The sequence below is a fragment of the Lepeophtheirus salmonis genome, chromosome 2 (genome assembly GCF_016086655.4).
Source record: "Lepeophtheirus salmonis chromosome 2, UVic_Lsal_1.4, whole genome shotgun sequence".
NCBI lineage: Eukaryota > Metazoa > Arthropoda > Copepoda > Siphonostomatoida > Caligidae > Lepeophtheirus > Lepeophtheirus salmonis.
Genome location: NC_052132.2, coordinates 39,238,824 through 39,253,696, shown reverse-complemented (window position 1 = coordinate 39,253,696; position 14,873 = coordinate 39,238,824). Strand labels below are relative to the sequence as shown.

At 29.9% G+C, this 14,873-nt stretch overlaps 1 protein-coding gene across 1 annotated transcript in view; it reads right to left on the bottom strand.

Moving 5' to 3' along the window:
* Positions 1–14,873, bottom strand: part of LOC121113736 (A-type potassium channel modulatory protein KCNIP1-like) — a 201,907-nt gene that overhangs the window by 36,024 nt on the left and 151,010 nt on the right. Inside the window, exon 5 of the mRNA XM_071886821.1 lies at positions 6,227–6,394. Coding sequence (XP_071742922.1) covers positions 6,227–6,394 — 168 coding nt within the window. The remainder of the gene's footprint in view (positions 1–6,226; positions 6,395–14,873) is intronic.

The window sequence follows — 14,873 nt, the reverse complement described above, 5'->3', positions numbered from 1 at the left end:
TAGAAAATTTGAAAAAAAATATTAAAAACCCACCCAAACAAATATTTTTAGTTTTTTAAATGGTTATTTGTTCTTTAAATACAATTAAAAAATATTAAAAAAACATATATAGAATTACATCATTTTTTTCTTTTAGCATAAATAATGCTCGTTAAAAGCCTAAACGTTCTTTCTGGGTCACAATTAATAATAAGAACATTTTTAAATGTATTTAAATACATTATTTAATTTTCACCTTTTTTTGCAGTAATACTTTTCAATTTATAGTAACCAACGTTTATTCTCTTTTAAAATGTTCATTAATTTACTTGAAAACGGTTAAATCAAAAAATGATGAGGTACATTTTCCACAATCAATGTACCTATAAGAAGCAATAGTCTTGATGCAAACTAATTCCGATTGTATGGCATCGTTCTTGAACCACTTATTGAGGTTTCTTATAGTGGAACTAGTATAATGTAAGTCGTTTATAAAAATTTGAATATTCACTTTAGTATGTTACTGCTTCTAACATAGTTCATTTACATGTCATAACGAGTTTAGGAAGTTAGGAGATTTTGCTAGAAGCTTCGATTCCTAGCAAAATACATTTCTATAATAATTCTTTCTTAATTTCTGATATCAAGAGATTAGCGTTCAGAAAATGTTGACGACAAAGCTAACTTCTATTTTCTGAAGGACATGCACAATCTGTAATGCTGTTCATCATTAATACAAGCATAATTTCTTAATTTTTCAGCCACTTAAATGCACTTAGATGATCCATCGGTAATGAATAAATATTATAGTATTACATATACTCTATCTGACCTCGGAACGTTCTTTTGGTAGTCCATAATACATAATGAATATTTCTTCTCTAGGAACGTCTGAGCACGAACCTAAACACATTAAGTTCAAGAGAATAATTTCTCTCAAGTGCGTTGTCGATTAATCTACGTCGTTCCATACCAAAGTTCTTTTTTAGAGTATTTAACAGAACTTTTTGAATCACTATACTATTTGTATTGACAATATAACCCTAAACAATAGAATAAGGTATAGCCAAGAATGAATGTTACATAGAAGGAAGTACTCTGACAATAACAAAGAAAACATGAAAATAGCCTAACCAAGGAATATTAGTTATTTGGGGTATCAACTGCAATGTGTATTGAGTTCTTCCTGTAGGCTTCAGTGTCCGCATTTATTCAAGTCTTTATTTAGTTATTAGTAGTGGAAAATCGGGTATAATTTTAAATTTTACCTCACCTGTTTTTTTTTAAGTTTGCAAACTAAAGAGTAAATTTTCTTATCTTCGGCTGTTTTCATTATTATTTCATTCCTGAGGAGTGCACTTTCTTTTCCATTATTCGATTATATTCAAAGCCTAATTGAACATTTGTGCTCATAAAAGTCGTAGAGTAACCTTGAATGTGTGTGACGAAGTTGTAATTGTAATTCTTTGTTGAACTCTTAGGGGAATTGAGGATCACAAAGGAGTAATTCTTGCCAATGTCCTCTTTCATTCTCTTCTTCCCCCCTCCTCTCGTCACAGCTACTTGTAAAACGAAATGATTTTGATCTTAGAGTTCAAAAATTTCTAGATAATTTGTAATATGATTGAATTTTGTTAAAGAATTAATATTCAACCATTAAATACGACCTACTGGAGTGGCATTTACAATGATTTGTTTAATTCACCATAAAAGCATAGTCTATTATGAATTATTCGAGTTAATTGGTTCTACTATATCAAAAGACTACTTGTAATCTGTAGCAAAAATTAAAGTCAGAAGCCGTTGAAATTAGTTTTGATATACAGGATATTGAGATCGAATCGGCACATTTCTCAAAAAATTTTACATTTTCACTGAGACGATATTTTTTGGCGGATTTCCTTGAAAATTACCTTGAATTGCACATATGAATGTAGAAAAAGAGGTAATTTAATCTATTTGCCTCCAGCATCAATCACAGCCGGTGAGGAGGAGCAAGCATTGCCAAGATAGTTCCTTGGCATGTTGTTCATCGTCTACTTGATTCAACGTAGCCTCCGACAAAAAAATCCGTCGGATTAAGATCCGGACTGCTTGGAAACATTAAGTCATAGTAACACTCACTCAGCCACTTCAGTGGCCTGTTTGAGACATGACAAAGTACTGAGTCTTGTTGCCATGCCCAAGGCTGATCTTCAGTGATTTGCTATTTGTATTTGAGACATCTCAATTTGAAATATCGATGTTGTTGTGTAGAGAGCTCATTGTCACGGTGCCACACCGTTCCTCCTCTGTAATTTCAATATTCTTTACATCTGGAATAGTTGAAGCTGTGATGCCGAAAACTTCATTAAAGTTTGTTGATATGAGAAATAAAATAGACGCCATGAGACAATTGCTTGATAAAAAAATTGCACACAAACGCCAATTTGAGAAGTACACCTTGTATATTATAACATTATTTCCAATGTTTACCTTCAATACAAACATTGCAATGCTCAACGGCAGCATATAGCTTGCTAAAGTATGGCAAGATTTTGAAAGCTCATTTATTGAGATTTCTACTGACCGAAAAGAATAATAATAGAATGAAGAATCAACTCACATCTAAATAACACTGGCATATAGCTGTAAAATCTATATTCCAACTTGTTAGCTCATAGCCCACATTCTGTGGCTCTTTAAATACATATTATTGTTATGTTTTTACTTTTTTTGTATCTCTCTAAATAATCTTGTCTTGACATATAGCTCGCTTTATACCAACGAAATATTTTCTGGTAGGATAGCTTGTTCCCTAAATCGAGAACTAAACCCATACTTGAAATACTGTGTAAATAAAAGCTCATAGATTATCTTGTAAATGGGATTAGGACTTTATAAGAACCACCTAGAAAAGATTTCTATTAGAAGCTAACCTTTTATGCAAATAAGCCTGTATTTTTACAAAACCATTTATAAAAATATGGTTTTCGTAAAATATCATCTCATTTTTCCAAGTGGATAATTTCTTATTCGAATAAAAATTTTGCCTTTTATAACCAAAAAATATCGACCAATATGAAGGTTACATTATTTATAAGCCACAAAATATACCATTTGATGATTCAACTCAATCAGAAGCTGACATAAGGTATACTTTTATTCCATACATTATACATACAAAACCATTAAAAACAATTCAATCAATGGATTTACCCTATAAAACCTTGTGAGATTTAGTAGGGCTAATTTGTGTGTACATTTATATTTAAAGTTATATAGAAACGGGGGTTTTTTACGTAGCATATTCAATCACCTATCATAAAACAGTCTTTATTCAGTGAACATAAATTTATATATAATCACTAATAAAAACAAATTCACTACCTTGTTTAGAGTTAAAAAAGAAAACCTTAGGCGTTATCTCATATTTCTCCACCATAAAACGGATATATAATATGAAAATAAACAGTAGAAAATATTAAACAAACATCTATCTTACTATCCAATCTTTTAGAGAGGTTTGCTTTACCATTAATTTTGTATATTTATAACCTCTAAAAACTCCTTACAAATTGTTATGAACTAAATACCATTTTAATGGATTTGAAATATGTTAAATGTAATTATTTAAACATGAATATAATGAATTTTAAGGAAATAATTGAACAAGTAATATTGTATATATTAATAAAGCAAATATTGTCTGTGGATGACTCCTTTTAACAACAAGTATATGCAGCTAAAGCTCAGTGTCATATTAAAAATAAAAATGGATTACATATCTATTTTATTTAAGCAAGGTTTGTCTGTTCATCGATGTCTAATAACTCTGAGCAATGATAGGTATTTCCACTAGTAGCATTTGTTTAACAATAGTTTCAGCATTATTTTATCTGTGGTAAAAAAAAATATCCATTAGTATAAGGTAAGTTACGTATCTTTGGACATATCGAAGATGCGTTAATTTTAATTACTTCATTTATGAGAACGAAGTTAAGGAGGAAAAGACACACGGTACATAAAATAGAAAGATAAAACGTCCCTCACCCTTTAGTTGTATAAATATGATTAATAAATATACCTATATGTTTTCAACTTCGTCTCGGTATGGAATATATTAAATTCCGTAAAAAAAAGAAAAATGAATGAAATTACCATTTTAATAACTTAAATATTTTTAATTTTATACACTTTCAGAAGCTTCCCATTGAAAATGAATGAATTTGTAAAAATCCCTTTTATTATAATTTACTTTCTGTCCGTTTAAGTGTATTTCTTTATTCATATGCACTTATTTATTGAAAATGATTTTATTCCCCTGTGTTTGATAGAGAATAAATAATAGTAAAAAAAAATCGGTTATATTCTTTCCCGAGACGGAATTGGATGCATGGATATATATAAATATTATCCCTTTTATTAATTATTAATATGGTTGAGTGTGAGGAGTGAGGGAGTCTTTTCTTTTATGTACCCTGCGTCTGTTGTTCCCTCTCTTCTTCCTCAACTACAGCTACTTGAATGATTTTCTCTTCAGTATTTAGGTATTTATTTCGCTATTAAGTTAGCTATTTGTTATTTTATTCAATTTCAGACACTGTCCAATTATATGAATTTGTCAATTATTTGGTTCGTATTATCCGACAGGGATTATTTCATAAAAAATATGGGAAAAATGCAGCAAATAAATAAAATACTTATGTCAAAACTCTTAATTGAATTTAAAAATGGCCAATGTTTTCTAATATAATCATATGTACACTAAATATCTTCACATTATCACACACCAGAAAATATAAGAGTTTAAATTTTAACTGCAAATTATTAGAACCTCGAACTTTAAAGTTTTGTTTCTCAAAAATTAAAGTAACAATTAATTTGAAATATATGAAAATTACATAACAATCTCTGTTGATATCCTGAGTTGAAGTACAAAAGAATTTTTGAGACGTAACCATTACGTGTCCGACAATTTTGAACTTCCTAAGATGGGTAACTAACCCTGTTTTGATAGCATTCGTTTTTTTTAATCAAATGATACTTTAGAGCATTTAAAAAAAATATTTTTACATTAGTCGTCAAATTTTTAATTATATGGCAAATAATTAATCGAAAATATACATATAAATATATATATATATATTTTTTTAATTCAACTATAATTAAAAAAATATGTTTTATTATGTAAAAAGATTATATCTTGAATAATAATAATGCTTATGTCAAAAATTATCTTGTTGAAGGTTTCATTTTCCTTCTGAGTTTGACAATTTCTTGGTTTTTCTTCTGATTTAGAGCAAACAATAAACTTTTTTGAAGCACAGATTATTTATTTTTCATTATCAAAAGAGCATATGCTTCTTATATTACAGTTATTCAACTTTTATGAAAAAATGTCAAGTTCGACATTTTTCAATGAATGCATTGGTTTAAAATTTCTTTATTACTGTCATTAAATTGTGAAAATACAACAACCAATTAGAGAACCCCACTTGGTTTTTATTAATTTCATATTAGCTGTTTGTTTTAATTATGTAAGTTTACGGGAAAAACGAAAGCTTTAAACTTTATTGCTAAAATATAAAATATGTTTATCGCTATAAAAACTACTAAAATGGATAATTATAGAATGAAATAGTGTTCTATATAATAATAAAAAGTAACTCATTTAAAATATAACAGGACATGAACTTTTTTCTCTAAGAAAATAAAATTAATAATTTTATAACGAAAAAACAGCAGCAAAGAAGAGTTTAGGAGAGGGAACTTGCACTCGATAGTTCTCAAAATTTTGATACTAATGAGTTGTTTTTTGCTCATATACGAGCAAAAAATTTAAAATAATTATATTACGAGCGATGGTGCCAAAACTAAAATACAAAATTTCGAAAAACTTCTGTATTATAAAAGGTTAATTGGAAACTTGTACTTAACAAGTCATATAATATCTATACAATTTAATTTCCCCCCAAAAATTAACATTCTACTGATTAGTGCTATCTTTGTAGGATGAGAAACGAAACCAATAAGTTACTGATAGATTAATATAATGCCATGAGTAAGCCTTTAAATTTTCCATATGTTTGAAATAATAATCATAACTACTTTTTCCCAATTTCAAAAGTATGAACTGATAATGAGATTCTACAATCAATTTTTTTACAATTTTCTCCCTGTTTGATTGACTTGACAAACAAACAAAATATTCATCTGAATTAATTGCCACATTAGCTTATGTGTAATATACTATAGATTTACTTACCATAGGACTCGCATGAAGACCCATTAGATCATGCACTGCGATTAAAACATTGAAAACCTCTGTCTTTGTAATGAATCCGTCTCCATTGAGATCATACAGAGTGAATGTCCAACGTAGTCTTTCATTCGTTGTACCTCGAAGTAACGTGGATAAGGATACAAGCATGTCCTAGTAAGAGAGTCATGTAAAAAAATAGATGTAAAATATTTGAATAAAGTAATTTATGGGTTTTTGAATGTGAAAAAAAAAAAAAAAAAGTGGTAGGAAAATTAAAGATAATAAATTAAGTCAAATGCAGATATCATCACATTAATTATCATTTGATTGTACTGGATTGTATTATATATACAATTTATAGATACGAGATAAATTTACATTATATTTATTTTTCAGGGTTTGATTTAATTCAAATTTAATCTATTTTTCATTTACCTACATACATTATTCCTAAAAAGAAAAAGTGCTGATTCATTGTTTCCAAATAAATCAGACTTGTTCAATGATTTTTTAAGAGAAAGTGATAAAATTATTTTTTACAGAACCATAAATAAAGGCTTAAATGTGGGCTTAGATAGATATAAACTACTCGTACATAAGTCAAGAAACACTCTACAGACTGGAAATTTGTAATCTGGAACAAGTTCGGACCTCAATATCTTAGCAACCCTGATATCCATGTTTATAAAAGTGTTATCATCAGATTATGCTGACAAAACTGTATAAGAAGAAATATAAAATCTTTGAGATGTCTTGTGAATATAAACGCCATTCAGTCATTACTGTGTGTCTCCGTGCTGGTTACACGCCGAAAAAGTGCAAATAACTCATTATTATTAATTATGTAAAAATGTGGCCTTCCAACTCCCCGGATCTGAACCCCATGGACAACTATGTGTTGGGCGTCTTCGAGAGAAAAAGTCCAATAAACGTACACATAACACTTTTTACTTATTTTGGGGTTCAATTCTCAAGGCAGTGGTCAACATGGACAAAGAAGTTCCTCATCAAGGCCTTTGCCAGGTTCAGGTCTAGGTTGGAGACTGTGGTTGAATCTGGAGCTGGTTGGGTTGAGTGACGGACTTCTCTATAGATCCCTACATGTAACAGCAAAATATGTTTTAATTACTGTATAAATTTTAGGAAATATATTATAATATGCATTATTCTTAAATTTTCCTTATTTAAAGGGATATAGAAGGAGAGTGGGAAATGTCTTAAATTCTGTATAAAGCAATCTTTGTTAGTTAATAATAACTTATTAAATTAGAAATAATCTATTATTCAACGTGCACAAAATTTAATATTCTTTGTTCCATCTGTTTTATAAAAAAGTATTAAATATTTATACACTAATTTTTTATACTAGCAAGTGTGAAACTTCTAAGGACAAACAAAGTTTGATATTATAGAGCCCCGGAACTCGACCTCCTCAGTACATATTCAAAGTTTGACGTAAAATCCCCCAAAAAAATTCCATCTAAGCTCGAATAAAACTTCAGAATCCAATACAATTCATGTAACTTTTCTAAAAAGAATAATAATAAATCTCCTGTTTCGGTAACAGGTCACTAGTTATTGTTAGTTGGAAATTGATTCTGAACTTGCTTGTATCGCTTCTCAAATCCCTTTCTGTAATGAAGTAACGGCTAGTTAAAGGCTTCTAATGTATTGCTCAAATATCTAATTTAATGGTCAAGGGGCTTATAAAAGAACTCGATTAGCTTTGAAAGGGACGTAACAAAGAGTTAGAATGTACACGTAAAATTTTTCAAAGGTTTGTCTATTGTACTTTCAATAGTGTAAATGAAAATGTAACGATGGTTATTTCAAGTTTATTAGTTGTAGTTAAAGTCCTATATTTTTCAATTAGTCTGTACAACACTTAATGATATTTAACATAATATAAATAGGTTTATTATATACATATATACAACATCTGATCGTTGTTTTACAATGAAATTTGAGTGTCTGTTAACGCTGCACATGCGGAGCTTGGACATTGTTTGTTATTTTGGCGGCTAGCCAAAAGTGTTTGTCGTCATTCAAAAAAATTGGGATCGATCAGCGAAGCATTTATTCTACAATTGTGGAAAGGGCAGAGTGTCCTTGTTGTGATCCCCACAGAAAAGACGATGTTAAGATCGCAAACTTCCTAAGCCTGGATAGGTCCTTCGTGTGGAGGGTCAGAAAGGAACTGGAAGAGTCCGGAGGTGATTATGAATCAACTGCAAAGTATACTGATCTCAAAATGACGGTATAATATTTTTTTTGACTTTGTTGGACCCAGTGTTGTGCCTCCAAGCTCATTGGCCCTCAACCCATTTAATTCTTTGTGTGGATGCCGTTGATGCACCATGACATCCTCTTGCAGCAATAAGTCCGAGCTCATGTCCTGAATTCCTGAATGAATTCTGAAAACTGCCCAAGGAGACTCTCGTCAAGACTTGCTCAGTTTCCGAGGACGTTATGGATACCAAAACGATTATATTAAATAATAATATTTTTTTTACTAGTGATCTTTCATTTAGCACTTTTTAAAAAATTAAAATTTGATGATTAGCTTAGAGAAAGCTTATTAAAAAATAACATGTTGGTTGTTAAATAGAGGTTGCACCCTATATATTTCATAAAAATGGGAGGGGGGCTTCAGAAATAAATCCCAAAAAAGTAGCTATTATCAACACAAGATGTAATCTATAGTATGTTCAATTTATATTGTCTATAAAATGTTGAAAGTTTTTTTATGAATACTTTACTTCCATAAATGTTGATACATATTTATGTGTTATGATCATGCTACGTCGTATGTACAATGTATATAATTTAATGGGTAAATGGCGAAAAAATCAATCATAAATTATATACCTACATTACCAACATTTATATACAATTAGGTAATATGAGGTTTTTTTACTTTAAAAAAAAATGTATATTTAGAGAAAGCTTTAAAAACATGATTTGGGGAAGGAAAGTAGGTCAGGGGGAAAATAAAGCTTTTTAGTACATTAAAAAGGGTTGATTTTTTTAATAAAACTAATTTGAATATCAAGAGGAAAATATATTGAAGTATGAACGCAAAATAACTTTGTTCCGTGAATAGTAACTTAACAAAGGAATGTCAGCTATTGATTTATTCAAACAGGGAGACCCTTTTAAAATCTTCCCTTTTCCATTTTTAAAGAAAAAGTCAAAACAATTTTAGTGTTTAATCAAAATGTTGAAAACTTTTTTTTTATAATTGAAATTAAAAAAAATAATAAGGATTCATTATTTAAATGTCGACTCCACGACCACTAAACATTTATTTAGCTGGAGATAGAAGCTCTGACATATCCGAAAAAATTCTTCCCTTTCAACCCCCATTATCCACATTATGTGGATGTGATTTATCCACCCCCATTCATACTCAATAGACGCTTAAATTTGAAATGATGGACTAGACTAGTTTTCCTCTTGATACCGGCCTAAAAATAATTATGAAAAAGATTGTTATCTGGGGATAAAATTGGGCAAAATCTCATTCTGCTATAACTTCTTAAAGTTGTCGGAAGACAATTTTGAACTTTTCTTTCATGTTGGAGAAAAAATTGCTATCGTGCAGTTAAACAGTCCCTCCATCCCAATAGTTAAATTCGATTCATTGTCAGATGATGTCCTGAAGTACTCTTATAAAGAAATTTTAGTTCACTTTTGGCCTCATCCCCAGTATTGGCAATGATCTCATCCAAATCATTCTTTCTGAGAGGTCCTCATCTTTATTTTTTCTCTACGACTTTTGTTATATCCTATCCCATCTGCTTGAGTTCATCCTGAAGGTTTTTTAATGTTGTGAGTTACATGCATTGTGTTGAGTCCAACAAGGATTTTTTGTTTCTTCATCTCTAGGTAGAATAAAGCAATATGCACCTTTATCAAAAGCTTAAAGTTTCAAACTAAAATGATATCATTTTCAATTACGAGTAATTATTAGAAAGGGGTTAAAAATAGTGAAACCGCGAAAGAGAAATTCATATACGGTCATCCTCGAAATATGTATGTGTAATTCGTGTACAAGCGGGGAATTATCATAAATTCCCAGCTTGTACAACTTTTAATTTATGTGTCACATAAAGTCTTATTTAATTATGGCATGAACGATTTAAATTTATATCTATAATTGATTACAAAATTTCATTTTGAGATATTAATAGTAAGTTATTTATTATGTACATATTTACGAGTAATGTCACTGTAAGCATTTGGCCATTGTGAAACAAAGTACAAGTAAATAGGGTATTCTTTTTAGAAAAGTAAAGTATTAATCATTTATGTATCTAATTTGGGTGTTATCAAATAAAAAATATTCAACCATTTGAAAAATAGTCAAAGTAATATTTTAGATAATTTCAAATATTCATAGAATATTTAATATCATTTCTATTATTCAAATATTATTATACATAATTTCAATTGTTCAATTTTTACATTCCTTGTTCTTATCTATTGGAAAAGTTTTTAATTTCTTATCCATCTAAAAGCTGCAATTAAAAGACTTTCTTTCATAATTGTGCAGAATGTAAGGGACGATTCATAGTAGAAAGTCCCTTTGGTAGGCTTTGGACTGCAAGAGTAAGCTGACAGCCCAAAGATGTATAAAACTATGTGGTAAGCACCACCATTATGGTGGCTTAAAATTCCAGTTGATAATCCCTACATGTTGAAATATTTTAGTTTTAATTAGATAATAAAGTGTTGTTAAAATTTAGTAGGCTTTGAGGTATTAGGGGCTGTTCATATATTACGTCATCGGTTACCCCTGTTTTTGACAGGCATTTCTCTCATATTAACAAATGTCTCATTTGTAATAACTTCCTTTAAAACCAGATCATCAATCTCAATGGTTCATAATGTAATTATTCAAATTCAAATTCGGATGTGTTCTAATGGAATTTTAACTATTGCAAATTATCCTTATTCAAAATTATAAATCATTCATTTCAAACCCTATGTCTCATTTATTGATTACAACTTGTACTCATTATATCTTTTGCCATTGACACAGGGTTATATTAATGTGGTTCTGCATACCAGTATTATATGTAGTTCTCCTGGATTGTTAACGCATTTAAAACTGTACTCGTATGACTTAATTGATATTGGAACCCCACAACTTGCATCGTCATGACGCATTTAAAACGTTGAACTGATGTTGACATAAGCCCGAGTTTCTGAGCCTCCTCAAAATTAAAACAACATAATTAAAATGCTCTGTATAAAAAAAAAGAAAATGGTATTTTGTAAGTCTTCACATTTCTTAGCTAACTCCCTTCCAACTATCTCCTCCCCCCCCCAAAAAGGGATAAACGGTCCAGTAAACGCATGTAAATTTTTACCCTTCGTTATTTTCAGTAAAACAAGTCTCCAAAGACCGATACTAGTTATTACAAAAATGTTGGTACCGTAACAACACTAGCATATGGTAAAATTATAATTATAAAAAATACAGGGTTGGTCTGCAAAACGTGGACTTCCAAATAAAATTAATTTTTTAATCAATATCAGAAGGTTTAGAGGTTATTTTTTGACACTCTGGTTGATTCTTTCTTTGTTCATAAATAAATTATAATAAAACTTTTGTCATCACGTCATCAACAGTGAGGAAAAAGCACAAAGGCAGCGCAGTTTACATCTCCTAGTTTTTTACATTGAGGTGGCGAAGATTATGGACATTGGGAATACTCCAGGAGCCCTGTCATCATGGTGACCAATATGAAAAAGGATGGAGAATACCTCTGTTGGAAAACAGGAAGTGAAGGGCACAATTTAAAGAAGGATCCGGAGATCCCTCCCAACTTGGAGAAGATGATCAAGAAATACCCCACCAAAATCGGTGAATCGCCTCCCCAACGACTTCTCCGTGGCTTCTAGGGGCATCATGAAGAGCGTGAAGGGTGACTTGGGATTTTCATCATATACGATGACCCCACTCCATCTTTTGACTGATGTCATACATGCCTTTGAACCTCTGGAGTCCACATTTTGCTGTTCAACCCTGAGTTACCTAAAAAAAAGCGGAATACTTTTTGTATTTCCAACGTGAAGAATGTATTTTTTTTTAATTTTTGAAAAGCTGTTATTGTTATTATTTACTTTTGAAGGAGGAATCATCTTAGTATACAGTGTGTGTGTTCATGAAAGACTGAAAGCAACACTGGCAATTTCTTGGAGTTAAATTGAGGATCAATATCGTAGATATTTATCCCCAATTTATAAAGTTATAAAAATAACGACAGGTCATATTTTTATATATTTCGTCAAAGAAGGCTTTTTGACTAAGGAACTCTTTTTTCTTTTTTTGTTAATTCTTTAATGGGTCGTGGTGGTGTTAACATCTACCTCTGTAAGCAGATTTCTTGCCTATTTTTTGTCGAAGTTGTTTTTAAAACGCGTTATAAAATATATATGAACTTAAAAATAATTATAATTAGTCTCTGCACTAATCCAATTTAAAAATGGAATTGCCGTGGCTCATGGACAACGCGCTCAGGAGAAGTTATTCTCTTGAACTTAAAGTGTGTTGGTTCGCGTTCAGTGATTTTTAGAGAAACAAATATACTTTATATATATGGATTTAAGAAAAAGATTCCTAGGTTAGATGGATTAAATATAATACTATAATGTTTACTTATACTTAATCAGTGCAACTCCATCTCACCAATTCAAGGAACATTAAAACAATCAATTAAAAGGTTATCCTATCTTATCCATAATTCATGTTCTCCTACATATACATATAACACGAGTATTCATTTAGTAATTCCATAAATCTTGCTTTGACTTCTCCTTGCACTTCCCAGTAATCACAAGCTTACATATAGTGCACAATATCGCTGTTCAACTCTATATAAAAATTATTAGAGTTTATTGCTAAATGAAAAATAAAATAAAATAAATTGCATTTTCTATAAAGTCAAATACGCTGTTTAAATTTTTTGAGCAATCATATACTTTTAATTATATTTCTTCATATATCTGAAAACAACGACATAATTTAATTAAATTATATGGGAGCCTATTGAATACTAAGTAATATGCACCTTGATTAAAGATACTCACAATCGTGCACTCAATTACTAATTTATATATATATATTTGTATTTATACAAGTATATATTGTAAAAAAATAAAACTTGAGTTAAACATAAATTCATTCATTTTATTAAAAAGAAAATTATATTTAATTAATTTTTTTTTTTAATACTTTTAATTTTATAAATATAGATATTGTTTTCTAAAAGTAAGATCAAGTAAATTCATTTACATAAATGTAGTCTCAAGGACATACACAGGGGGGGGGCTGTCCCCTGGACTAGAAAAAAATGATTGCAATAGAAGAAAAAATTTAATGAGAAAACGGATGTTCAAAATATTTTTTTTTCACAGATATCTTCTCGAAAAAATGGTGAAATTATGCAGCGGAGGATAGATTTTACACACGTTCTTTTTCACATTTTATAGTACTTTATTCATGATTGCAAAGGAACTTAGGTAATTAATACCAATATTAGGAATGACAATAATATTACAATTTTTGAGAAGGAGCTAATGGATTCTTGAATGCTATAACATGATCAATATTTATAGGGAATCTGGGAACTAACGAAAACGATTGATTCAAGTGTTTGAAATGTATCAAATGAATTAATAAATGTGCAAGTCAACTTTGGATGCAATGAGCCAATTAAACATAACCCCTGATTACGAACTCAGTATCAGTTTTATGAAGAAGGAAATATTACCTCTGTGGGATAACTTATAATGGGTTGCAGAGGAATTAATAACTGTTCCATTTTTCATTTTTTGAATTGTTGATTTTAAGATATCGTCTTTATCCCTCTTAATTTGAAGAGAGATAAAGACGTTACTTGCAAGAATAGTGAAGATATGACTGGAAAAGTTCGGTGATATTTATAGAGAAATATGTCCTCAAATCATACACAACTTGGCCTTAAACTTGCAACCTCTTTTCTCTAAAACAAACAAATTTAATGAAGAAAACATTAAATGTTTGGTCAGTAAGACCTTAGTAGAAACCTCATTTCATTTCCCGAAGAATAAATCATCGCACCCTCTATCCGGGGAAAAGTCAAATACAAAGTGAAAATAACACTGTTTAAAATTCTTGGCCAAATCTACGCCTGCTGATCTAAAGAAATCCCCACTCCAGTTGTACTGTAGGAGATGACTTTGCATTTCATGAATACTTTAAACTACTTAATTTTATTATATTCTACTTTACTGCTCTCTTTTAACAAGATAGGAAAATCTAAATTCATGTAATTTTATATTTCACCATAACCCTTTTATTGGAAGTGTTTGCCTGTTTTACAAAATAATTCAAATTATATATATCTACAAAGGTTTATCTAAAAAGATATTAAACATGCAGTTATTACTACAAAATAAATCTATTTCCAAATTCCAAATAAAACAAGACACTGGCCTTATAAAATCCGCATGAAAAGAAATACAATTAAAAACGAAACTTGAAATCCTTTAATTATCTTGTGGGGATAGAACCCGAAACCCAATATTAATCTAAGGGCCATCTAAAGCGTAATGTTTATGTTATTTTTATTTAATTTATCGTATTTGTTTATACAATTAT